We start from the raw sequence: 27,836 nt of genomic DNA on the forward strand, positions 1-27,836 counted from the left end.
TAAGGGTTTCCTAGTATGATGGTCTCACAGCTATGCTGGGCCTGTCATCTCTGTGGTAAACATAGTGGATGATCCTGTCTGACTCTTCATTCTGATCTGTAGCCAAAACTTAGAAGAGTTCTTTAAAAATTGTTATCCGTTTTTGAGACACTATTCTCTTTCTTTGGGGGGGGTGTCCCAAAAGGTGAGATTTCGTTCTTTAAATTTAATCGCTTAAAAGCTAGAGATTAACTCCATTAAAATCTTTAAGTGGTGGATGACACTAACATGTAGATGTTCTTAAGTGATATGTTAAATATGATAAAAAACATATGTTTTAGTCTGTCATTTGAGAGGCATTGGGTCATGCATTGAACCATATAAATTTGCTGTTTGCAAACTCTGATGGACTCTCTCTTGCTGTTCTCACTGGGGAGAGTAGCTTTAAAAAGCCACTCTCCACATATGTCCACTCCCTGCTTACATCTTGGCTCCATGCAAGAAAGCAGCTAAGCCACATGTTGAGAAGGAAATGTCCTGGGACCCTGATGGGAAGTGTCTGGGGCACATTTGACCACTAGTTGCCTGTCTCTACTCATTGTAAAACACCACAATAGAATTAGAAGTCAGCCAGCACGAAAAAGGTTAAAAAAATAAGGTTATCCTTAAATCTCCCAAAATTGGTGTGTGCACTCTCTCCTCCCCTCTCTAACTACATGCTTCAACCCACATCTTGCCTGCTGTGCATTCTTCCCAAACGTCTCAGTCTGTGTTCTGACTGTTCCCTTTCTAATCGGAGCTCCCTCTACCCTCCCCGCAGCCCGTCACCCCATCACACACCACTTTGCCTGCCTCTACTTGGCCTTTCCAGTTTTGCCACTTGCTAACCTTGATCTTTTCCCTGCCGGCTCTCTTATCTCCCATAAGCAATCTGCAGTCCAATCCCTTTTATGACGGGGCTTTTATGTTCTCCCTCGTCAATACGCTGGCCCTGGTTGCCAGAATTGTGTAACATTTTCCAGGGAAGAGGAACTTTGGGTTCCCTTCTCCCCTGTCCCTTGCCCATCCCTGCTATCACCAGAGATGCCTCAAGATTAGAGCCAAGTGAAGGCAAAGCAGTAAATAAATGTGGCAGAGAGTTAAAATGGAATCGGCAGCTGGCCTGATGCAGTTCTTTGTGCAGAACTTTCTCTGGTGGATTTCCAGATTCTTGCAGGTGAAAACAGGGACACTGAGTACTCGTAAGACCTATTCTCGGACTGTAGATCACTCCCTAAGCAAAGCCCACCACACCAAGGTCATCTCTGCCCGTTTTATGTCTTACTCATTTATTCTGCATGAGCCTGCTGCGTTGATTTTGGAACAAAGTCACCTGACCCCAGTGTTTTCTCTTTTTTAAAAATTCCAAATCATAGCAGTATGGCATTCAGTAGAGTGATTAGTGCCCCAGTGGATCTGGTTGTACTTGTTATAGTATAGCTACAACCTGGGTCCCAGTTGCATGGCACAGTCACCTTGTCTACGTTTAGCAGTTCTAGATCTGGTCAGTGCTTGCATGGGTGACCTTCTGGGATCTCCAAGTACACTGTCTTGAATTCCATGATGGAAGAGACGCAGCACAACTCCAAACACATCCAGTGAAGCTTACTCAGGACAGGAGGTTACAGATCAGGGGAAGAAAAGCAGAGCATCAGCACTTTCATATGAGAACATTTGCTTGCTTGCATGCGCTAGAGTCAAGATTGTTTACATTTAACTTCTGGAAATCTAGGGGAGGAAGCATGTGTCCTCAACCATTCTTGTGCACCTGTGAGCATACCAACAACCTTTTGCAAAGGCAAAGCATGGTCTGCCTTATTGCGGGACAGGGACCAGAAAATGGCTGCTATCCCTTGTAAATAGAGATAGTTAGGAGTACTGCATATGGTCTTCTGATACCTGTAAAACCATGACCAGGGATCTTGTCTGGTTTCATGGCTGTGATCCACTTTTATAAGGTAAAGTGTGCCATCGAATCAATTTTGACTCCTGGCGCCCACAGAGCCCTGTGGTTGTCTTTGGTAGAATACAGGAGGGGTTGACCATTGCCTCCTCCCGCGCAGTATGAGAGGATGCCTTTCAGCATCTTCCTATATCACTGCTGCCCAATATAGTACCAGTGGGGATTCGAACCAGCAACCTTCTGCTAGTTAGTCAAGCATTTCTCCACTTTCATACCTTCTACTAATACCTGAGAGAGACAAATTGGATTGTCCCCTTTGCTAAGCAGGGGCTGCCCTGGTTTGCACTTGAATAGGAGATGTGTGAGCACTGTAAGATATTCCCCTCGGGGAATTGGGCTGCTCTGGGAAGAGCACCTACATACTCTCTAAGTTCTCTCCCTGACATCTCCAAGATAGGACAAGATTTTTTTTTTTTTAATAGGACAAGATTTTTTTATTGAACCAACAAACTACCAAAGCATACAGTACGTTGCCAAAGCACAATTATATACAAAGTGGTTGTTTGTACATGATATATCTACAAAGATTTACACACAATGATTTGGAAACCCACAAGGTTATGAAGTATATGCAGGTAGTACTGTAACTCGGGGGTGGGGGATTTCAAGGCACATCAGGTAATCGGGGGGGGGGGGGTGTTACATCCGACGTCCCTTTCCACAATTTGTCCCATTGCTGTTTAGAAGAGATACTCTTGTCTTTTTGCACATAACCATACAAACTTTTCCAGAAGAGATTTACTGTCTCATCTGCGTGAACCTCTTGGTCGCGTCTTCCCTCCCTATTCCTATGCAGGAGCATTGCATAAAATCTCCAAGATAGGGCTGAGAGAGACTCCTGCCTGCAACCTTGTCGCTGCCAGTCTGGGTAGACAGTACTGAGCTAGACTGACCAACAGTCTGACTCGGTATAAGGCGGCTTCCTATGTTCCTAGGGCTGAGAGAGAGCAGGATTCTGCATAGAAGTCGAGTTCAAATTTTACGCACACAAGCACACCCCAGAGCTCTTCTTTTCTAGTTTTTGCTTTATGAGTTGAGAAAGTGTCGTCCGTTTTCCAGATAGTTGCTCAATCCAGAAAATTATTTTCAGAACCAGAACTCGAGACGTCAGCCTATGCGTCTGCTCCTGGTTTTCCCCAAACTTTCTTCATTTCAGCAGCCTAACTTAAGAAGAAAACACCTTTTTGTTGCTGCTGCTATTGTCAAAACAGTTGGGAGTCAGAAACGCCAATGGTTCTTGATCCGCCCTCCCTAGAAAGTAATGGAATGTTGGGAATTGGGTTTAAGTGGTTAGCTGGTTATCTCAGTTATCCTTACAATAACACAATGGTAGAGGAGTACTAGTATCCCCATAAGTAAGAGTGTGTGCATGCATGGGCTGGGTCTTCCCTGGTATTGACTGATTGATTTGATTTGATTTGATTTGATTTGTATACTGCACTTCCAAAATGGCTCAGGGCGGTTTACAGCATGATAAAAACAATTAAAACAAGTTAACAATTAAAATCAAGCTATTAAAACACAATAAAACCAATTAAACAGCTAAAAACCCTGGAAATCAGGGCAACATTAAATATTTTTTGCATTTTAATGGGTGACCATGTGTGAGCACTGTAAGATATTTCCCTGAGGAGAAGGGGCTGCTATGGGAAGAACAACTCCAAGTTCTCTCCCTGGAAGCATCTCTAAGATAGGGCTGAGGGAGATTCCTGCCGGCAACCTTGGAGAAACGGCTGCCAGTCCGTGTAGACCATACTGAGCTAGATGGACCAAGGGTCTGACTCAGTAGAAGGCAGCTTCTGATGTTCCTATACACCTTTAATCACACAGCTCAAAGCAGCATAAGTGGGGTTCCCAGGTGGTGACCCATCCAGGCCCAGACCTTGACTTAGACCTGCTTAGCTTCCGCAAACGACCTGTACCATGTGCTCTCAGACCATGTGATGGGGGCCCATGTTGCTCATGTCCTGGAACTGTATAGCAGCTGGGGAAGTGATGCTGAGGGAACGGCTTGCTGAATGCCGCCTGATGAGCTAATGGCAGAGATGTGATTTCAGCAGAACCAGTGTGGTGTAGTAGTTAGAGTGCTGGACTAGGATTGGGGAGACCCAATTTCAGGTGCTCACTTGGACATGAAACCCACTGGGTGGCTCTGGGCCAGTCACTTCTCTCTCAGCCTAACCTACCTCACAGGGTTGTTGTGAGGATAAACATAACCATGCAAGCTGCCTTGTATTGAGTCAGAGCATTGGTCCAACTAGATCAATAATGACTAGGTCAATAATGAAATTATTCTAAAATGAAAATCATGGTTTTTTTCTTCCAGGCCAATTTTTTTAAAATTGTAATATTAATAATCAACTTATTGAGCAGGTAAGGTGTTTCAAATATTTAGGTCATGTTTTTCAGGCCAATGGGGGAAACGTTGTACAGGTCAAGTATGCTGCCTCATCAGCTCGGAGAAATACATAGGAACATAGGAAACTGCAATATACCGAGTCAGACCATTGGTCTATCTAGCTCAGTATTGTCTTCACAGACTGGCAGCGGCTTCTCCAAGGTTGCAGGCAGGAATCTCTCTCAGCCCTATCTTGGAGATGCTGCCAGGGAGGGAACTTGGAACCTTCTGCTCTTCCCAGAGCGCCTCCATCCCCTGAGAGGAATATCTTACAGTGCTCATACTTCTAGTCTCCCATTCAAATGCAACTAGGGTGGACCCTGCTTAGCTAAGGGGACAAGTCATGCTTGCTACCACCAGACCAGCTCTCCTATGGCTATTTGGTGATTTCATTGTGTCCAGGGTGAAAGTTTCCTCCCTGTGGCTATCAAATTGTTTTTGGCAAAATATTTAGCACAACTCTTGTCCGGAGCACAATCGGGCCCTTTTGCTAACTTTGACCTATTTAAGAGGGTCCAATCTGGATTTTTAGAGGCCTCTTTATAATGCTGGATTGTGTTGCCAATGCTGCACTAAGGTTGGAAGCAGGTTTGATTAGAGTAGAAGCCAGAATTTGGATAGCCATTATCAATTTCTGGCTTAAGCTTAATTTTACCCATGTAGGACTGACACCCTTGATATTGATGGATAATTTCCAATCTGCTTGGCAGTGGTGTAGAGGATAAGTTGTTTTCCTATGGCCTGTCTCCTGATTTTCTGCTTTCCTTGTGTCATGAATAGTCAAAAGAAATTATTCAACAGCATATAAAGGACATTGAATAACAGGATGATAAAGTCTGCTGCCTAGCTCATATAAGATATTGAGGGAATCCTCTGTAATTGCACAAGCGCCCAATAGTTTATCTTTGACAGATCCCAAAATATCACTGGGCATTTTCTAGGGCTCGTTTCAATGCCCTTCCTTCAACATTACTGGAAGGTAGATTTCAGTGCATACCAGTTTCACAGCAGCAATGCCCTTGAGGCACTGGTGAGAGCAAAACAATAACTCATGATCTTTTGCACTGTTGTTTCTATTGAGATTTGAGATCGAATTCGATTTTACCATTATTAGTGAAGTTCCCAGGACATTTGGATGATTTTTAGGTTAAGTTTATTTTAGGGAATAGAGATTCCTATGTCACCTATAAAGTAGCTAAATTTTTGTTTTATAGCATCTAGGACACATATACAGTACTTGTCTAGTCAATATGAGTAACAAGTTGTTCTAGTAAAAACTAATATGCTTACTTTCATTCCTACAGCTGTACCAAATTTGGTTCAGATCAGTTAGACAGTCCACACGTTAGCCCATTTGCGCCTCAAATGTTTACATATCTGCCATCTTGAATTGGGGTGGATGATATCATCACAAACTACGCCATTGAGGTGACCTTGTGTGTCCCTACAGTTGTAACCAATTTGATTCAAATTGGTTAGGTGGTTCACAAGTTAACCCATTTGCACCTCAAAAGCATCCATATCCACCATCTTGAATTGGGTGGATGACATCATCACAAACTATGCCATTGAGGTGTCCCTACAACTGTACCCAATTTGGTTCTTATTGGTCCAGGCATTGCAAAGTTGATGAGAGGAGGGGACACACAGATGGACAGACACACAGAATGCCGGGTGATCTCATAAGCCTACTGGAAAGTAGGCTGATCATGATGTAATCAATGATGGTCAGTGATGTGTGTATGATATACATGCTTTTGCTCTTTTGTCTTGTTAGGAACATAGGAAGCTGCCATATCCTGAGTCAGACCATTGGTCTATCTAGGTCGGTATTGTCTTCACAGACTAGCTGCAGCTTCTCCAAGGTTGCAGGCAGGAATCTCGCTCAACCCTATCTTGGAGATGCTGTCAGGGAGGGGACTTGGGACCTAGATGCTCTTCCCATAGCGGCTCCACCCACTAAGGGGAATCTCTTCCAGTGCTCACACTTCTAGTCTCCCTTTCATATGCAACCAGGGCAGACCCTGCTTAGCTAAGGGGACAAGCCATGCTTGCTACCACAAGACCAGCTCTCTTCTCCAAAAAGCCGACAGCATACGTTGGTAATATGACCATAAGAAAGATTGCCTTGACTTGACAGACTGGGGTGGCTCTCTGGAGATGCCAGGGATTGAACCTGGGACCTTCGGCATGGAAAGCAGATGCTCTGCCACTGAGCTACAGCCCCATTCCACGAAGAGTGGGATACAAAAGTATATGTATAAAATAAAACAGAGAGCTTTCTAGGAACATAGGAACATTGGAAGCTGCCATATCCTGAGTCAGACCATTGGTCTATCTAGTTCAGTATTGTCTTCACAGACTGGCAGCGGCTTCTCCGAGGTTGCAGGCAGGATCCCCAGCTGTTGCTGGACTACAGCGTGCGTCACCCCCAGCTAAAAGGGCCTTTGTAGTGAGAGATGATGGGAGTTGGAGTCCCACAACATCGGGGGATCCAAGTTTGAGAACTCCTGATTTGGATCAGAGCGCAAATTTCTTGGCTGCTGTGCTGCTCTAGCTTCTGCCCCAAGCTAGCATATCGTGAGCTGGAGGGGCACCGTGAAGTCATGTCTGTCTGTGTTCCGCGTGTTACTGATTTACACTGAAGTTTTATTGGAGGCTTTAAAAAACAAACAAAAAACCCCCCCAAACCCCACGTTTTCTGTGCAGTGATTGGCGAGAAATAACCCATACAAATGGATTGCCCTGACAGCTTTAAATCATTCAGTATTTAAAAACAGCCCAGTGCTTGATCAAAGTAGAAACATTGGAAGCAATTGTTGTTTTCAGATGTGCCGTGAATGTGATCAGCACATCTTTTCCATGAAACTGGCTGGCGCCTAGCTGCAGTCTGTTGCTGCTTAACGTTCACTGAGCGCAGCGTGTTGGGGCTGGACCTCTCGCTCCACCTTCTCATCCTGAAGTGATTCATTATTTTGCTGACGTCTGATCCTACTCTCCCCTGAAGAGTTCAGCATGGGGTATTCCTCCCCCTAAGAAAGAAAGCGCTTTATCCTCCGCACAACCCTGTGAGGAGGTTAGGCTGAGAGCGAGCGAGTGAGTGACTGGAGGTGGTCCAACCGTCGAAAGAAACGTTTAAAATAACTTCTTGGCAGGTGGTTTTTATCTTCACAACAGTCTTGTGAGGTAGGCCAGGGAGAGGCCAATTGGTCCGGGGTTTCCTAGGCAGCTTCCTGTCTGAGCAGGGATTGGTAGGTGGGTTGCCCTGGTCTATATCCAGTATTCTCTCCACTGCATCACCCGACGTTTCGTTTATGACACATCTGTAGGAAAAAACCTCTGAATGCAAGATACCTTGAACGGCTCAAGTCACTGTCGCGGTTTCCTCTCCTTTCAAGGAACTTTGGTTGTAGTTCCCTGCGGGGTGCTAAAGTGTGGTGCTGGAGTTGAACTAGAATGCATTTTATTATTCCATAACTCTCAGTATCTGGGGTGGAAAACAGCCACCACTCCATGGCGACCTACGCCAGGGCTGGATTTCAGCCCTCCTGCAGATATTGGACTACAACTCCCATTTTCCCTTATTGGCCACTGTCGCTGGGGATGATGGGAGTTGTAATCCAAAAATAGCTGCAGGGCTGCAGTTGTGCACCTTGCCTTGACAAATCCCCCGCCCAGAATAGATCTCTTCCATGAAGCCCTTGGCTAAACCCTCTCGTCCTCATCTGAAAGGAAACCGAATTACATATAACTTGATTCCTGTGCTTTCATATTTCCCTTGTGCCCCTCCTATCTCTGTTGACCTTTCAGTTGTATGTTCCTTGGACAGAGGCCTCTTTTTAGCTTGAGCAGCTCTTTAAATGCTATGTATATAGCTTCATAAACAAATACTGCTACTAATAAACCTGGGTTTCATACTCTGTTTAACACGGCAGTGCTTTCTGAGGAAGGACCGTAATGTGTGAAGCTTTTTAAAACCAGGGTTTAGCAGATTTTTATTGTGTGGATCCCCAGCTGCAATGGTCAAGGATGGAATGGGAGTTGTAGTCCAACAATAACTGGAGACCCTTAACTTCAGGGGACAAGGCACCGTTAGTTCGCTGTGCCTGAAAATGGCAGTGTGTTGTGTTCTGGGGGTCAATACTCTGTTTTCCTACCCTGCTGTCTTTAATGGTGCCCAACCTTCACGGCTTTGAGAACCAGCCATCTGACATTACCATTGTGGCAGCTGGGGATGATGGGAGTTGTAGTCCAACTGCATCTGGGGACCCAAGTTGGAAAATCCCTTTCTTAAAATCTTAGCTACGTATTGTATTGCAGGTGAGTTTCATATTGTGTTTTGGGGGGCTGTGGGTTTCCTCAGAAGCGTAGAAGAACATCCATAATTGTGAGTACGCTTCCCTATAGGCAGCTTGCCCACTCTTGATATTCTCGTTGGCAGCCCAAGATGTATGTGCCTGAAAAGGGACCCTAACTGCTGACTCCCTTCTCTCTCTCTTTTAAAGAGGCAGCAGATGGTGGCAAGGCATTTTGCCGCCCCATTGATGCCCCGATAATCTGCTGTTTGAGGCAACCTCCTCGCCTCACCTCATGGAAGGACTGCCCCTGGATATTCTCTTGCAGACTGCAGCCCACAGAAGAGTGTGTTTTTAGGGTGTGCGCTTGTTTCCTGTGAGGCAGTGAGGCCTGGCCAGTGACCTGAGTGTACGCCTTGGAACATATTTATTTTATTGTTAAATTTATATACTGCCTTTCATTAAAGCAAACCCAAGGTGGTTTACAGCAAAATTTAAAAACAAGAGTGTAAAAAAGACACCATGTCCCAGAATCCTCTGCGGTGCTCAGGGATTCTGCAGTGGGCTCTTGGTTTCCTTAGCAGACAGGTCAGTGTGGAAGGTCTACCCTAGAAGCCAAATATTCGGGCACCATTGACTTCTGCGAAGAAAATGCTTCCAAACGCAGTGGCTTCCACCTTAGCCCTTCCTAAGCCAGCAGAGCTCCAGGACGGCGGGTCCTTTGGGATTAAACTTTCACAAGCTCCCGTTGTTCCCCGTGCAGCCGATCGGGACTGATTAGAGCGGCCTGGGAGAGATTTGTTGAATAAATTCAACATGACACAGATTTCTGCCGCTGTTCTCTTTGTATCCGACGCTCTTGGCACCCGGGTACAGGGACAAGCCAGGAAAGTGTGCCAGCTAGAAGAAAGGCTGGTGGTTTCTCTCTTTCTCTCTCTTTTACTTCTTCTTCTTCTTTAAACTGAATGGCTGGATCAGGCAACATGGAAAGAGGACAGCCACTGTCCCTGGCCTTCCTGACCGTTTTACCTTTTAAAAGAAAAACTGAGCTTGCTGAAGAAGATGATTCCGCCTCTCTCCACCTGTACCCGGCTCAGCCCTGGCCCCTTGGACTGAATGGCCTCTGCAGAGCTTTGCCGTCTATAGCATGAGAGCTACTTTAAGAGTTGGATCCTAGGGGAAAGCAAAGCAGCATTCTGACTTGGAGACCCAGGTTTTCGTATACGCATATTTAAGGTGACTCCCAAGCACTCCTTTAAGACCTTCAAGTTGATTACGTAAGAACAGCTGACCATGCCTTGTAAAAACGTTGTTTGGAAAGTTGTTAAAATCATAGTACAGGTTGAGTATCCCTTATCTGGACATCCGAAATCCGGAATGCTCCAAAATCCAGACACTACGTTGTAACAAAAACGAAAAACAATATGCTTCAGCTCACTCACTCGCAGATTCCCAGTTTTGCTGCTTTTAAACATGCAGTCAAAACTTACTTCTTTCAGAAGGTGGTTAGTGACAGGGGTTTGGTCTGTAATTCTCTCTAGTTGCAGCTCTGTTTTTATTGTGAAGCTTTGTAATGTTTTTGATGTTCTCGCTTTGGCGCTAGAGGGAAAAGGGAAAGCCCCCCTCCGCCACTCCCTGCTCAGTTTGGCGCCTACTCTGTTGGCATCTGTTTGGGCGCTCTGGATCCCATGCCCAAGATTATGCAAATATTCCAAAATCTGGAAAAATCCACAATCCAGAACACTTCTGGTCCCAAGCAGTCCGGATAAGGGATACTCAACCTGTAAAAACAAACATACGTTTCGGCGTCAAACACCAGCCTGCATGTTGTCCCTCCCTCTTCTGTGGACCACCTGCTTATATTGTTCACAACTTTAATTACACATACACACACTCTGGCAGTAATTTCAATCAATAGATGAGGTAAAAAGGTGGGGAGGGAAAAGATCAGAGATAAGGGAACCAAGGCCCTACCGCTGTGTGTCTGTGTTCCAACATTACAGACTCCTTAGTAGCCAATATACTTCACGGTCTCCTTTAACTCTTCCCTACCATTCACACTACCACCTTAAGTGGCGCAGCAGGGAAATGCTTGACTAATAAGCAGAAGGTTGCCGGTTCAAATCCCTGCTGGTACTATATTGGGCAGCAGCGATATTGGAAGATGCTGAAAGGCATCATCTCATTCTGTGTGGGAGGAGGCAATGGTAAACCCCTCCTGTATTCTACCAAAGAAAACCACAGGGCTTTGTGGGCGCCAGGAGTCAAAATTGACTTGAAGGCACACTTTACTTTACTTTACTTTACCATTTACACTGGGTTTGAGTTTATATCTATATCTATACATATTGCCTCTCTATTCTTTCTTCGTACCAAGCAGCGCTTCATCTCCAATACATTCAAGTTTTGCCATAATAAAGCAGAGGTGCACAACTTCAACCCTCCAGCTGATGTTGGACTACAACTCCTGGACTACAACTCCTATTCCCCCCCCCCGACAATTGGCTGCTGTGACCAGGGATGATAGGAGTTGTAGTTCAACAACAGCTGGAGGGCCAGACTGTGCAGCCCAGTAATAAAGGATGGCCAGTTATGCAGAACTGCACCTGTTTCCATAATGAGTTTATTTTGGGCTCCTGTCCTATTTTCTCATGGGTGCAGAGCCCGGTAATAATAGGTTAGTTTAGATCGGGGGCTCCAAAGACCATTGTGCCTGGGAAAGACGGGAGTTTTCATCCAGAAATACCTGGGGCGACCCTGATTTAGATAATGTTAAGATTTGGTCAGCAAATGCTGATCATATAGACTTCGGCCCTAATTCAGTGACCACCTCAGTGCAGGCAAATCCTGGCTTCAGTCCTTATTGACTTCGACTTCCTCAGCTCACAGCAAGCCATACTGGCTGCGGTGGGCAGCTTCCAAGGTGAGGATCCAGCTTTGTGAGTGCCACTGTAAACTCAGCCTTGATGAATGTTCCTTGGATCTAGAAACCAGCCCAAAGATTTGAGAGCCAGACAATGAGCACTTGACAAGATTACCAGACTTAGTGGTGGAAACTGTGGAGGGGGAGGGTAAATGGGCTTTTTTTCCGCCCCTCTACAAGTAACACACTTAGAACAGAAAAGGGGCTGCCCGGGGAAAATAAAGGATGCATTAAATAACTCGTCCTCTGAATATCTAGGCACCACAGTTGAATTTCTAGGCAGCATGGCTTCCTGGCACCTAGGATTTGTCAAACCTTGCTGTAAGCTTACTTTTCAAGTGTTTGCGTTAGTGTGCCAAAAGGATGAATCCTGTGTGTGGTGCACATGACCCACAACCTTGTTGCTGCGGGTGAAAGCTTTTCCTGCAGCGATTTCATGCCTTTATGATCTTGTGGTTAGTCATGTTTTCCCCCCAAGCCATGTGCTGAGAGCGCGGCTTAAGTGTGCATGAAAACATTGTGCCCCCACGTTGAATGCATCTACCAAGCTCTATGCCCCTTGTAGACTGGAAGAGGGCTGTGCAGCATTCATAGGAACACAAGGAGCTGCCTCATATTGAGTCAGACCATTTAGCTCAGAACTGGCAGCTCTGACTGGCAGCAGTTCTCCAAGGTTTCAGGCAGGAGTCTTTCCCAGCCCTGTCCGGAGATGCTGCCAGGGATTGAACCTGGGACCTTCTGCAAGCAAAGCAGATGGCTCTTCAGCAGAGGCCCTTGCTTCTGCTACAGCTAACATACAGCTAACAGTGGGGCAATCCCAGAAGCATCACTCTTGCCCAGTAACTCCACTGGACAGGGAAGTATGGGATGCCAGCAGTCAAGATTAATTGCTTTATCCCACGGATGCAAAGAGCATGCCAGTCCATTGGGCTAGGAGAAAACACACACACCTCTCTTTGAGTTGCTGAGCAGAATTTTCATCTGGAGCAACCTCTGCCCCAGATATCCAGAGTCTGCAAAAAGCTGGATTATCCCCTTAGATGGCTTCCAAAATGTTATTCAGGCTCCTATTTTGAGTCTCCAGGGGAAAGGAATTCAAAGAATATGAAACAGAGTCAACACCTTTCAACATACCTGGATGTTTGAGCATGCATGGATATTGCTGTTCACAGAGCACGCTCCCCTTTGATTTCTTGGTTAATCTCTCTGTTTTGTTCTGGTAGCAAAATGTAACCATGATAAGGGAAAGGCTCAGGACGGCTTGTCTCCAAGGCAGTCCTGCTGCTAAGATGCCTAGAATTTCGAAGGGCGCAGGCCCAGCTTTGCAAATGAATCTACAGAGTTGCTAATGCACAAAAATGCCTGCTAACTTGCCTGCCCACCTACGCCTGGCTGCCCCAAGAGGCTAGCTTCCCTGATCTAAAAGGAGACTGAGCCAGTTCTCAGTTTGCAATGGCTTTCCAGCCTGGTCACCTGCTGGTGGCAAACTACATTCTCTACTGGAGCAGGTTTACAGGCAAACTGCTACTGGAGGTCAAACCCAATTGGTTTAGGAACTTAGGAAGCGGTCTTATACCAAGTAAGTCCATTGGGCCATCTAGCTCAGTATTGTACTGGCAGCGGCTTCTCCAAGGTTGCAGGCAGGGGTCTCTCCCAGCCTTATCTGGAGATGCCAGGGAGGGAACTTGGAACCTTCTTCATGCAAGCAGGCAGGTGCTCTTTCCAGAGCAGCCCCATCCCCGGAAGGGAATATTTTACAGTCTCCCATTCAAATGCAAACTAGGACAAACCTTGCTTAGCAAAGGGAACAATTGCTACCACAAGATTAGCTCTCCTCCCATAAGGGTTGTACCGGGGGTCGCGGGGTCGACTTTGGTTGCAATCCTACACCTGGTTTTCTGTACAAATCTGTATGTATTGGGGAGCTTTCCTTATCCTTCTCTTCAGCTCAGAGGTTCTGAGAGCAGCAAGCAATAACTACAGGGAGTTAGACTGCTTTAATCTCCATGGAAGTGTATGCAGTTACTCAGTCAATCCCCTGAGTTGCACCGCTGGAGAATAGTTTACACCCTTTTTATAGTGTTAGATGATTGCCTAACCGCATTATCAGTCAAGGCACTAATCATCAATCAAGTCATACACTTCTCATTTGATAAGTGTGCCTCTTCCTGGCAGGTTAGTGACCGTCCCCTCCTCATCATGCTGAGGTGTTGTTGCAGCTGTTCCATTACAATAGCCTAAACTGCAAGAATGTGAGGGTTGCGTAGTACTGATAAGCCAGGCCAAGGTTTCTCTGCATTCCATTGCAGAAAAAAATTGAGCGCTCCAGAACTGAAATCTTCTCTTCCAGAAATGCTGACGTGGGATGGTGGGGAGAAAGTTGCCATGCCCTCTGAAAATCCCCCCCCCCGGGATTCACCTGGATTTTAAGCATCTCACCTGGATTGCTTAGCCCACCTGGATTTCAGCCTTCGTTGAAAAGAAAAGCTAAGCTCTAGCCCTTGTAGAAGCGGAGATATGGAGCAAAATAGTGCAGCCACTATTCTGTTCAAAAAATATTTTTGAGCCAATTTACATAATATGCAAATTAGGCACCCGGATTTGGAAAGCCAGAATATGGCAACCCGAGCAGGAGTATTATAGAGGTACGCCAGCGTGGTGTAGTGGTCAGAGTGCTGGACTAGGACCAGGGAAACCTGAGTTCAAATCCCCATTCAGCCATGAGACTTTCTGGGTGACTCTGGGCCCATCACTTCTCTCTCAGCCTAACCTACTTGTTGTGAGGGGAAACTTAAGTATGTAGTACTCCATTCTGGGCTCCTTGGAGGAAGAGCGGGATATAAAATGTAAATAACAACAGCAACAACCTAGGGGTCTCCAGATGTTCCCCAACTACAACTCCCAGCCACAATAAATTGTAGCTGGGCATGTTGGGAGCTGTAGTTCAGCAACATCTGGAGGCCCCCAGGTTGGAAACCTTTGCTCTATAACAGATCTGTTCAACTCCCCCCCCGCCCCCGCCTGTTTTTGGGTCAAACACCGAAAAGCCAGAGCAGGGCACCTTTATCAGGCCCAACTTCAATATCTCAAAGGAGTGGGCAAGTTTTCTTGTTCTCTGCAGCTCTCCTCCTGCTGAATGTTAGGCTATTATTATTATTATTTCCATTTTATATCCTGCTCTTCCTCCAAGGAGCCCAGAGCTACATACATACTTGAGTTTCTCCTCACAACAACCCTGTGAGGTAGGTTAGGCTGAGAGAGAAGTGAGTGGCCCAGAGTCACCCAGCAAGTCTCATGGCTAAATGGGGATTTGAGCTCGGGTCTCCCCGGTCCTAGTCCAGCACTCTAACCACTACACCACGCTGGTTGGGAACCACTTGTATAGAGCTCCAGGAGGGGCATGTCCTAAGCATACAATGAATGAATGAATGAATGAATATTGCACAGTGGTCTTGCCACTGCAATAAAAAGTTGTGTGTTTTGGGGAGGGGTGGTGATGTACCCCAATTTTTTTTAATGTAAGTGTGCCTCTGGATGAAAAAGTATTGGGGGATTACTGCCCTGAGGGACGGAACAGAGGAGATCTGGAATATAGGGGTGGAGGCTATTTCGTGAGTGTGCTGGATCCAGTGTTGTTCAGACTTGGGAAACAGAATAATTGAATATTCAGGGAAGGATCCTTAAATATTCGTTAGGGCAACCAGCAGCACTGCCTGTAACCCAGCTGTAGAATCCACATTCCTGAGGAGGAGTGTTGTGGTGTGTGAGCGAAATCCCTGCAGCTTTGGGGGTGTCTTGTGCAGACTTAACACAAGGCCATGCCAAGTTCCAACAAAGCCAAACGTGCCTGGGAGCCATCGCCTCCTCCTTTTCCCGCTTGTGTGTGTGAGCCGGGACGCTGCTTTTCCCAGGTCTGCGGCTGCATTTAGCAGATAGATAGATAGATCTTTATGACTGTACTTGACCAGATACAATTGGCAGCAATTACAGTGCATAACAGCACACAGTCAGTACAATTCTGCGCTGGGCAGAAACAGCCCTGACTCAAGGTTAACTGGAGGCGCTGGTCAGAGGAGGCCCACGCAGTGCTCTCCCTGCCTGCTCTGGGGCCCGGCCCCTCTCCAGCTTGCCTGGCCCTAAGCTGTGATTGTTCAGCTGCTTTCTCTGCAGAGAGTGGGGCTTTGCTGCTGTTTGTTTTCATACGGCTTTGGTTGGAAACTAAGCAGAATGCTGGGGAACGGAGGCAGGAGTGGGTGGGAAGACAAGCTTCATGGGAGCCCAGTTAAAGGGTCTGGCCATTGGTAGGACAAACAGGGAACATAGGAAGCTGCTTTATACCGAGTCACACCCTTGGCCAATCTAGCTCAGAATTGTCTACACTGACTGGCAGCAGCTTGCCGTGGTGGTGGTGGTGGTTATCTACATTTTATATCCCGCTCTTCCTCCAAGGAGCCCAGAGTGAACATAGGAAGCTGCCATATACTGAGTCAGACCACTGGTCTATCTAGCTCAGTATTGTCTTCACAGACTGGCAGCAGCTTCTCCAAAGTTGCAGGCAGGAATCTCTCTCATCTTGGAGATGCTGCCAGGGAGGGAACTTGGAACTTACATGCTCTTTCCAGAGCAGCTCCATCCTCTGAGGGGAATATCTTACAGTGCTCACACTTCTAGCCTCCCATTCATTTGTAACCAGGGTGGACCCTGCTTAGCTAAGGGGACAAGTCATGCTTGCTACCTCAAGACCAGCTCTCCTCCCAGCGGTGTACTACATACTTAGGTTTCTCATCACAACAACCCTGTGAAGTAGATTAGGCTGAGAGAGAAGTGACAGGCCCAGAGTCACCCAGCTGGTATCATGGCTGAATGGGGAGTTGAAATCGGGTCTCCCCGATCCTAGTCCAGCACTCTAACCACTACACCACGCAGGTTCCATCCTGGAGTCTCTCCTAGCCAGCCCTACCTGGAAATGCTGCCGGAAATTTGAAAGGGGACGTTCTGCGTGCAAAGCAGATGCTTCATCAGCGACAGCCCCTTCCCTCATTTCCAGGGTTGTTTGGAAACGTTGAGCACTGCTGTGGAAAGCTCCCTCCATGCCAGGGTTCCCAAGCTGTGAAGGGGCAGGTCCCAAAGGCCACTGCCACGGGGATTTGTCTCACCGAGGCTTCCTTTCCTGTGTGGGGTTACTCTGCCTGTGCTGTACACACATGTGGGAGGAGAGCTGGTCTTGTGGTAGCAAGCATGAATTGTCCCCTTTGCTATGCAGCATCCACTCTGGTTTGAACTTGAATGAGAGACATGTGTGAGTGCACTGTAAGATATTCCCCTCATATGGAGCCGCTCTGGGAAGAGCATCTAGGTCCCAAGTTCCCTCCCTGGCAGCATCTCCGAGATAGGGCTGAGAGAGATTCCTGCCTGCAACCTTGGAGAAGCCGCTGCCAGTCTGGGTAGACAATACTGAGCTGGGTGGACCAATATGTTCCATCCATCACGCTTGATGGCAGATGCACGTCCATCATGGGGTGCATGCAGCTGCCCACGCGGGAGAGAGATTCATGTGCAATGCTCAGGAGTTGCGACATCCCCTCCTCAGAAGTGTGATGCTGAGATAAGAGGAGGTTTTGTGCAAGAGAGAAGCCCAAGTGCGGTTGTTGCACAACCAGCTGCTGAGATTGGAAGGGCGAAGGAGCTATTAAAAGCGCTGGAAGTGGTTGGAGAGAGGCTTTGTGGGGTGTGCTCCACCCATTTTTTGACCCAATAGTCAAATAGGCTTTGCAGGGTGGTTGTTTTTTTTTAAACCCTACAGAATCCTGCAACACCTGTTGGATGAGAGGGGATAGTGGGATGCCTGGGTGCAGCAACATTGGTCCTCCCTCTTTCAAACTGCCTTAACTTCTCTTTGGCAAAGCTACCAGCTGCCCTTCGTGGCCTGACAGGTCAGCCAAGGCCCCAAGTTATTCCCTGCTAGGGAGCCCTTGTGTTGCAGTAGACCAGGCTTCCCCAAACTGTGGCCCTCCAGATGTTGCTGAACTACAACTTCCAGCATACCCAGCCACAAAAAATTGTGTCTAGGGATGCTGGGAGTTGTAGTTCAGCAACATCTGGAGGGCCACAGTTTGGGGAAGCCTGCAGTAGACCCACACACAGAAGTTGGCCTGCACCTGTAATGCGCAGTAGTGGCTGGGGTGTGTGTGTGGAAAAGGAGCCACAGGGGCTGGATGTGATGTTCTTGCTGTCGTCTGGCCCTGCCCCAAGCCCAGCGGGCTGGTACCGTACTCACCTGAATAGAAGACGACTCTGAATTTAGGAGAACCCCCCCTTTAAAAATAGAGATTAAATCAGGCCTGCTCAATTTCGGCCCTCCTGCAGATGTTGGCCTACAACTCCTCCTTGGTTATTGGCCACTGTGGCTGGGATCAGCTTTTCCCTGTAACGGGTTTCCAGATGTTGTTGACTACAGCTCCCAGAATCCCGAGCTGCAGTGGCCTTTGACCGAGGATTCTGGGAACTGTTGTCAACAACAACATCTGGGAATCACTGTTCCAGGGAACACTGCTGGGGATTGTGGGAGTTGTAGTCCAAAAGCAGCTGGGGGGCCAAAGTTGAGCAAGCCTGGATTAAAGCTAGGTTATACCTGTAACTACCCCAAAGGAAGAGAACTCTGCATTTAAGATGACCCCCACCCCTCAATTCTTAAATCAGGAAACTGGGGTGGGGGGAGAGAGGCCCTAGTCTTGGTCAGTACAGTAATTTGCCCTGCTGAGGACTGTGTTGAACTCCCAATCCCAAACTCGGGGGATTACCAGCCCGCTGGGTTTGGGGATAGACGTGAGAGAACCAGGGCCGAATCAGAGCATCACACACTGGACCTGCAGCTCCTTTTCTGCCCGCCTGCCTCACCTCTTAGTACCAGGCGCCACTGCTAACGTGCCACTTCAGAGTCTGAGCCTCCAGCTTGGGAGCGAGCCAGACAACTTCGGAGGAAATCCAAGAGGCCCTTTGCATCTCCTCCAGTGCAAAGGTTGCAGCTCTCCTGCAGCCAGAACAGTCAGGCTGCTGGGCTTTTCCTTGAGCGCCAACATCTCTCCTCCAGCTTAAGCCTCCCATTGTTCTCCCCTGCGCTGCACCCGCCTGCCCACCCCACCTCCCACCCCCTGTCCTGACTTCTCCTGCCTGTTTGGTATTCCGAGCCTGGGGCGGCGAGTGGGGGGGTGGATAGAAGGAGCTGAAGCCAGGCAGCTAAATCCTTGGCAGGCCCGGAAAGGGCAAGATGAATGCCACCATTGGCCCTGTTTCCTGTTTGCAGGCTCCTGCTGGGGGATTCTGGGGCTGGGAAGGGACTCCTAGAGGTTATCTGGCCCAGCCCCCTGCCTGAGAATGGACCCGCTGGACGCGGGTTGTTCCAAAGGGGTTTGGCCACGTCATTAAATGGCAGCAGCTTATAGAGGTTAAAATCATTTCATCTCAATGCACTTGGAGAGGCCAAGATGCCTTTTCTCTCATATTGGGAAGAGAACAGCAGCTGCAGAAATCTCCTTTATACCGGTAGTCTTATGGGTATAGGAATAGGACTATCGGAAGCTGCTGTATGGACCATTGGTTCATCTAGCTCAGTATTGTCTGCAAAGACTGGCAGCGGCTTCTCCAAGGTTGCAGGCAGGGATCTCTCTCAGCCCTGTCTTGGAGATGCTGCCAGGGAGGGAACCTGGAGCCTAGATGCTCTTCCCAGAGCAGCTCCATCCCCTGAGGGGAATATCTTGCAGGGCTCACACATCAGGTCTCCCTTTCATATGCAACCAGAGCAAACCCTGCTTAGCTAAGGGGACAAGTCATGCTTGCTACCACAAGACCAGCTCTCCTCTCTTGGACCTTAGGTGCTAAGGTCCAAGAAACAAGGATGGGGCACAGTCCTCCCAGTTGGTACAGTACAGAAGGCAGACGGGACTGCATATTTGAAAGCTGCCTACGTTGAAACTGTGGTAGACGGCACCTTATATAGGAAGCTGCCTTATACTGAGTCGGACCATTGCTCCATCTGGCTCAGTATTGTCTCCCCTGACTGGCAACGGCTCTCCAAGGTTTCAGGCAGGAATCTCTCCCAGCCCTACCTGGAGATGCAGCCAGGGGGTGAACCTGGGACCTCCTGCATGCAGAGCAGTTGCTCTTCCCCTGAGCTGTGGTCCCATCCCACCTCCTCCCTTCCTCCTCTTAAAGCCAAACATCATTGGGACTATACCAAATGCTTCTTGGCACTGGGAAACAACACAATGCATTGTGGGATATTCCATTTCCCAGAGCACCCTGTCTGAGGATGCAAATTGTTCCCTGGGCCCCTTCCCAGAGTGCTTGGGTACCTAGTCTGAGCCAGCAGGGGCATGACAAATCACCACAAATGGTCTTCAAGGTGTGTGGTGAAACTGCAGATGCGATAGGGCATTGCCAGATGGAGCAATGGTCTGACTCCGTAGAAGGCAGCTTCCTATCTTCCAGAAAGAGGTGTCATCCCCATCCCCCTGACTGGCAGTAGATTCAGGACAGTCAGCAAAGTACTTCTTGGCACAGTGTGTGATTTGTTTAAGGAATTTGCTTCCTTCCACAAGATATTCTGATGACTGTTAGTCGTGGCTTCGAGAGGGACTTAAATTCCTGAAGGAAGAGCAGTTTCTCACTGGCTTTTAGCCATAATAGCTAATGGAACCTCCAGGTTCAGAGGCAGTATGCCACCGAATAAACAGTTGCTGGGAGAAAGACAACCACAGGGCTCTGTGGTTGCCAGGAGTCTACACCAACTCGACGGCACACTGTACCTTTAGGAGGGAACTGAAAGGGAAGGTTGTAGTTTCATTTCCTAGGAGCATAGGAAGCTGCCTTCTACCGAGTCAGACCCTTGGTCCATCTAGCTCAGTAGTGTCTTGCACAGACTGGCAGCAGCTTCTCCAGGCTTGCTGAGGAGGGAACTTGGAGCCTTCTGCATGCAAGCCTGCAGGTGCTCTTCCCAGAACAGCCCCATCTGCTAAGGGGCATATCTTACAGAGCTCACACTTGTAGTCTCCCATTCAAATGCAAACCAGGGTGGACCCTGCTTAGCAAAGGGGACAAGTCATGCTTGCTACCACCAGACCAACTCCCCTCTCTGCTTGTGGAATTCTTGGAAACATCTGGTTGGCCGCTGTGGGAAGCAGGAAGCTGGATTAGATGTATCCTCAGACTGATCCCGCAGAACTGCTATCATATTTGGCATGCAGTGACACTGTGGGAACACTAGCAGAATAAGTAAGTCATTTTAGCCATGTTCACTTGTCATGTTCAAGATTTGTATGAGTGTCTAGTGCACACAGGTACAGTGTGCAAAATCTTATATTCCCAGTGAAGTATACTAAATTGTCTCCATATATGATCACGGCAGTGAGGAAGCTTTATTATTTTTATTTTTACATTTATATCCCGCTCTTCCTTCAAGGTGCCCAGAGCGGTGTACTACATACTTGAGTTTCTCTTTCACAACAACCCTGTGAAGTAGGTTAGGCTGAGAGAAAAGTGACTGGCCCAGAGTCACCCAGCTAGTTTTATGGCTGAATGGGGATTTGAACTCGGGTCTCCCTGGTCCTAGTCCAGCACTCTAACCACTATACCATGCTGGCTCTCTTTATGCTACCAATTGGCGTTCTTCTATAATCCCCTCTTTAGTGGATTGGTTTATTAAATTATGGGACTATGCCTCTGTTTCCAAAGTTTTGGCTTATGTGCATAACCCTCCATCAGAATCCTTTTTATTAAGTTGGGAAACTTTCATAAAATCTAAAGTTCAGCAAGGTCATTGATGGTTTCCGAGATCTAGTTTTGATTTGTGATCTATGATTTCGTGATTGAAATCCAGTTGGTGGAAGTTATCTTTCTTGTTATTTTTTTTTTTTAATTTCGCTTTTTATTTTATCCTGACTATTGATTCTTGGTGTAAAACTTTGTATGCTTTGATTTGAAGAGATGGAATTTCTTTTTTCTCTGTAATTAAAAATATATTTTTTTAAAAAAACAAAACACCAACCAGTTATTCCCATGTTGGAGACAGGTACAGCCATCCGGTTCCTATCTGTAACATGCAATTGCGAGTCCTAGATCCAGGTTCCCTCCTAAGATGAATGGAGGAGGTACAGTCATTCACCCAGAAACATGGACGTGTGTGCAGATTTCGGCACGCTTGTGTAACATCATGTCTGCAAAGAGCTTTTGCATTTTTGCATTTGCATTTGCAGCCTTGGGAGCACCTGGTCTGCATTTTTGTACCTTACCCCTCTAATTCTGGCAGGGGAGGCTGGAAGTCATAATGATGATGATGATGATGATGATGATGATAATTCGATTTCCATACTGCCCTTCGAAAAATGGCTCAGGGCGGTTTACACAGAGAGATAACATACAAATAAGATGGATCCCTGTCCCCAAAGGGCTCACAATTTAAAAAGCAACATCAGATAGACACCAGCAACAGTCACTGGAGGTACTGTGCGGGGGGTGGATAGGGCCAGTTACTCTCCCCCTGCTAAATAAAGAGAATCACCACGTTAAAAAGGTGCCTCTTTGCACAGTTAGCAGGGGTCTTGCCCCCATTTTGCAGCTGAGGGGACTGAGGCTCATCGGGCAGCAGGGGCTTGAAGCAGGCTCTCCTGCCTCGCACCCTGAGCCTCTCGGCCGCGGCACCAGCACTCAGCCTGGGCAGCACAGCCCTCGGTGATGTCAGGATGGCTGGGCGGTGCCCTTTGCCGGCAGTGCCAGTGAGTCCCATGAGCCCGGCCCATTTCCGGCATCAGTGCTGGGAGAAGCTTTACACTGGGAAACAATGGCTATTGATCAGCCTGGCGGCCTGCTTATCGGCCTGGCATTGTTCTGGCTGTGGCTTTTATGCCTCCTCAGACAGGGCAGAGGCCTCCCTGTTTGCTCTGCCTTGACCCGTCCCCCGGCTGACTTCCAGTAGGGCAGGGCAGCAGGAGGATGGAAAGTGTGCAGAGAAATTGTGCATTTACTTCGGAAGCAATAAGGGGAAAGATGCAAGGATTTTTGGACCCAGTGGCTCAGTAAGATGGAGATGGTTCCTATCTTCTAGGCCAGGGTTTCTTAGCCTTGGGCCCCCAGATGTTGTTGGACTACAACTCCCATCATCCTCAGCCACAAAGGCCATGTCTGGGGATGATGAGAGTTGTAGTCCAATAACATCTGGGGGCCCAAGGTTACGAAACCCTGGTCTAGACTTCATACTAACCATGCTATTAAATGCATCACTCCTCCCCCCCCCTTTTTTTAAAATAGCAGATGAGGGGCAAGAAGGGACAGCCGATTGGGACTGCAGAACATGGGTAAAGGTAAAGTGTGCAGTCGAGTCGGTGTCGACTCCTGGCGAGCACAGAGCCTGTGGTGGTCTTTGGTAGAATGCAGGAGGGGTTGACCATTGCCTCCTCCCGCGCAGTATGAGACGATGCCTTTCAGCACCTTCCTCTATCGCTGCTGCCCGATAGAGGGGTTCCCCATAGTCTGGGAAACAGACCAGCGGGGATTCGAACCAGCAACCTCTGGCTTGCTAGTCAAGTCATTTCCCGGCTGCGCCATGAGGTAGCTGTAGAGCACGGGAGGGGAGTTTATTTCTTCCTCCCTGTGCTGTGGTCCTGATGAAAATACGCTACGAAGCTGCTGTTTGTTTGGGGATAGAAGCTACCTGAGGAAGCAAGCGGCTGCCCCAGGGGTTTTCAAACTTGGCTCCCCCAGCTGTTGTTGGGCTACAATGCCCAACATCCCCTGCCACTGTGCCCATTGTGGAAGGGGTTGATGGGAGTTGTAGTCAAACAACATCCAGGTGTGGCAGCTGGTGGAAAGGGTTACACCCCTCCTCTTATGGCAAGATCCCCAACCAGACTGTGTGTGTGTGTGAGGTGGGGGGAGGGAGAGAGGGAGGGAGGGAGGGAAAAGAAATTATGCATAGCTCAGTGGCAGAACATCTGCTTGGTATGCAGAGTGTAACCCAGTTCCCTCCCTGGCAGCATCTCCAAGACAGGGCTGAGAGAGACTCCTGCCTGCAACCTTGGAGAGGCTGCTGCCAGTCTGTGTAGACCATGCTGAGCTAGATGGACCAAGGGTCTGACTCAGTATATGGCAGCTTCTGTCCCCAAGGGAGCAGCCTGGCAGAGTTTAGGGGGAGCAGAAGTGACAGCCCATGTATTTCTCCTAATGGGGGCTGGTTCTGGCGGGCAGGATGGGCTCAGCCTGTACATGGGTCTCAGCACACGATGAAGGAACTGAGGGGGAGAGTGTCAAAGCAGTCTCCCCACAGCTGCTCTGCCAGTTGCTCTGCCCACCCCGTCTCCCTTGTCTCAACGGAGCCTGTGGAAGTGGCACAGAGGAGATAAATCCATGCACGCTGCAATCGTCCTTGCACATGGCGTGGTGCGCCAGGGATGAACTTAACCACCTGGATCCTAAGTGCAGAGGTGCCCAACCGTCAGTCTACAAATGATGATAGACTACAACTCCCAGCATCCCCAGTCACTGTGGCCTTCAGCTGGGGGTACTAGGAATTGTAGTCCAACCTCATATAAGAGGAGACGTGATAGAGTCTATAAAATTATGCGTGCTGTGGCTAGAGAGAAATGTTTCCCCCTCCCGCACAGCGCACTCGAGCCAAGGGTCATGGCCAGGGCGTTTTTCACACAGAGCTTTTAGATCGCATCTCCTCCGGAATGGAGGGTGTGCGTTCACACATCGGCCAGATTTACCCACAAGTCCCTGCGAACTATCAGGGAGCACTTCACACGCAATTCGGGTTTTTCATCCCGCGTTAGAGTGTAGCCTGATTTATATCTGGGGTTAAAAAAACAACCCACTTTTTGTGTCAGGTGTTTTTTTTTTTTTGTTTTCTTCTGTTTTTGGCAACTTCGAACTCACAGTAAAGCTTTGTAGAAAACCCACAGTAAAGCCTGCTGTCTGGGAAAGCTCCAGGAAATTTAGGATCAACAAAAGGAAGCACTTTTTCACACAATGCATAATTAACCTATGGAATTCTCTGGCACAAGATGTAGTGACAACCACCAGCCTGAATGGTTTTAAGAAGGGCTTAGATAAATTCATGGAGGACAAATCTATTAATTTCTATTAGTCTGAGGGCTATAGGCCACCTCCAGCTTTAGAGGCAAGATGCCTCTGAATCCCAGTTGCAGGGGAGCAACAGCAGGAGAGAGGGCACACCCTCACCTCTCTTCTGTGGGCTTCTCAGAGGCATCTGGTGGGCTACTGTGTGAATCAGGATGCTGGACTAGATAGGCATTCTTGGGTCTGATCCAGCCGGGTTGTTCTTATGACCCAAGGCTGGGAAGCCCTACTTTAGTGCACATGTGAGAGGTTGCACATTTCAACCATGTGGAGTCGGCGAAAATTGTTCTGCTGAAATGTTATCTTGGGAGAGAGATTCAGGTGTTTGCAAACATGATTTCACCAAGTGGCACAGAGGTTAAAAGAAAATAGCTAGCTCTTTACAGGGGGGTGGGGGTTTGTTAATGGGCAGCCCTCTTGGAGAGAGGTAGAGCCGCAGTGGTGGCTGGGGGTGATCGGAATTGTAGTCTATCAGCGGGCCCATGTTCGGGAATCCCTGACTAGGGGGGTTCATATCCACAGGATGTAGTGATGGTCACCAGCTCAGAAGCCTGAATAGGCAATTGGGCAACCCGTTGAGGAGCTGAGGTCAATCAGCTGCTTTTAGCTGTGATCACTAAATAGAAACTCCAGATCCAAGAGCAGTATACCCCGGAATACTAGCTGAGGGCAGAGCGGAGGCAATAGCATATGCCTTCATGTCCTGCCTGTGAGCTTCCGAGAGGTACCTAATGGCCACTGTGAGAAGCAGGAGGCCAGATTATAGAGAGTATAGAGATCTGACGATTTGTTTGCGTTAAGTGCAGAAGGGAGCACCACTGAGCAGGTGCATTGCCCTTATCTCTGAGTAACTCCAGCTCCCTTCTGGACATCTGGAACTCTGAGGTCCAGATTTCAGAAAGCCGTGGAGGGCAAGGTCAGAAAGTATGGTGAGGAGCTGGTCTTGCAGTAGCAAGCTTGAATTGTCCCTAAGCAGGGTCCACCCTGGTTTGCACCTGAATAGGAGACTACAAGTGTGAGCACTGTAAGATGTTCCCCTTGGGGGATGGGGCCACTCTGGGAAGAGTACCTGCATGCTTGCATGCAGAAGGTTCCAAGTTCCCTCCTTGACACCTCCAAGATAGGGCTGAGAGAGATTCCTGCCTGCAATCTTGGAGAAGCTGCTGCCAGTCTGGGTAGGTTATACTGAGCTAGATGGACCAATGGCCTGACTCAGTATAAGGCAGCTTCCTATGTTCCATGGTTTCTCTCTCCCCTTCTCCTGCCCATAGCTACAGGTATTCCCCTGGCTTTGGACCAAAACTAGTACCAGTTTTAATTTTATGTTATGGGGGAAGGCCCCTTCCGTCGGTGTGACCCTGACCCTCGAGGCCCAATGGCTGGAAGATGCTCACTGCTGATCTCCGTGGAGTGTTGAATTAACCCCTCTTCGGCCTTACCTGCCCAGCCGTGATCTCAAGCCTTTGCTTTCCCGTTTCCTCGCCAGATGTATGGCCGATACACGCAGGACCTGGGAGCCTTTGCCAAGGACGAAGCGGCTCGTATCCGGCTGCAGCAGGAGCGCTGGAAGCCGTCTGCCAAGGAGCGCCTCCGCCCGTCGGAGCTGCTCGAATACGACCAGAGTCGCTGTGCCCGTTGCCGCAGTAAGGAGCCTGCCGTGGGGAGGGGGGCTTGGGGGTGGACATGTGGGGCCTGGCTGTTTCTTCAAACTGGGGCAGGGGAGAAGCCTTTGGGGCCTGCAGGTACGTTGGAGGGCCCAGGTTCCAGGACAAATGCATGCTGAGCCTTTCTTTCAGCTCTTCATGCGGAAAACGAAAGCCGCCGCGCAACAGGGATTCCCAGATGTTGTTGACTACAACTCCCATCACCCCCAGCTGCAGTGGCCTTTGGCTGGGGGTTGTGGGAGTTGTAGTCGGCAACATCTGAGAATCTCTGTGATGGGGGACACAGCTTCTGTTGTGTGCAGATACATTCCTGCCTTTCTGTGCTCATATGTTCTATATGTTTTTATCTTGGGAATCCCCGTGCAGACGGGGCCCATCCGCCTCATAGAGTTTGACAAAGACCCACACAGAATCAAAACAGGCTGTGCACTCCATGCTGCTGCTAACTCCTTGGGATTAACTATGGGGAGTGAACTGGAATTAACCATGTTAATTCCATTAATCTTGGGAGTGAACTGGAAAAAGTAGGAGCCCCCCGTGTGCTCCCACTTGCATGCTATGGGGCCGAACCAGAAGGACGGAGCTTCACCTGTGGGACAAGCTCTCACCGTTCACTGTATGCGTGCACATTCCTATCTGCTGCACACACTGCTTCACCAGTGCATTAATCTTGTCTCTCACATGCACTTAGGTGTGCGGGCACCGTTCTGAAAACTTGGCACGCAGCTTTGCAAAGGAATGTAGGAAGCTGCCTTATACTGAGTCAGACCGTGGGTCCATCTAGCTCAGCATGGTCTACACTGACTGGCAGCAGCTTCTCCGGGGTTTCAGATGGGAACTGCTTTATAAGTTGCACTATAGTCTGTTTCCTCCTCATGCAAAAATTTTCCCAGTCCATGATCATGTGAGGAAAAAACATAGTAATGACAAGACACTGGTATTTCATGGACTAGCAGGCAGAACATGCAAGAAATATAGAAATATATAGAAATGTGGGAAGCTGCCATACTGAGTCAGACCCTTGGTCCGTCCGTCTCATTACTGTCTACACTGACTGGCAGCGGCTCTCAGGCAGGAGTCTTTCCCAACCCTACCTGGAGATGCTGCCTGCCAGGGATTGAACCCGGCTCCTTCTGCATGCCAAGCAGATGCTCTCGCGCTGAGCTTGGCCCCATCCCCTATGGCAGGGGTTCCCAACCGGTGGTACTCCAGATCTTGCTGAACTACCCATCATCCCCAGCCACAGTACATTGTAGCTGGGGATGATGGGAGTGGTAGTTCAGCAACATCTGGAGTGCCACCGGTTGGGAACCCCTGTCTTTTCCACAGCTTGTTTTGTGTGTCACACACACATATGAGTCGCCACACACTTGGCAGCTTGCACACCTCCACTGCTGCTGTTGTTTTTGCAGTTCTGGTTTTGCAACTTCTGCCCACTTAGTTC

At 48.4% G+C, this 27,836-nt stretch overlaps 1 protein-coding gene and 1 non-coding gene across 3 annotated transcripts in view; one reads left to right on the plus strand and one right to left on the minus strand.

The window, feature by feature from the left end:
* Positions 1 to 27,836, plus strand: part of CLCN2 (chloride voltage-gated channel 2) — a 96,227-nt gene that overhangs the window by 14,313 nt on the left and 54,078 nt on the right. For both annotated transcript variants that reach the window (XM_053309319.1, XM_053309320.1), the window contains exon 2: positions 26,215 to 26,371. In XM_053309319.1, the coding sequence (XP_053165294.1) occupies positions 26,215 to 26,371 (157 nt within the window). The remainder of the gene's footprint in view (positions 1 to 26,214; positions 26,372 to 27,836) is intronic.
* Positions 6,535 to 6,606, minus strand: TRNAG-UCC (transfer RNA glycine (anticodon UCC)). Its single transcript has one exon. It is a non-coding gene; the product is annotated as a tRNA-Gly (tRNA).

This window comes from Hemicordylus capensis, chromosome 3 (assembly GCF_027244095.1).
Source record: "Hemicordylus capensis ecotype Gifberg chromosome 3, rHemCap1.1.pri, whole genome shotgun sequence".
Taxonomy (NCBI): domain Eukaryota; kingdom Metazoa; phylum Chordata; class Lepidosauria; order Squamata; family Cordylidae; genus Hemicordylus; species Hemicordylus capensis.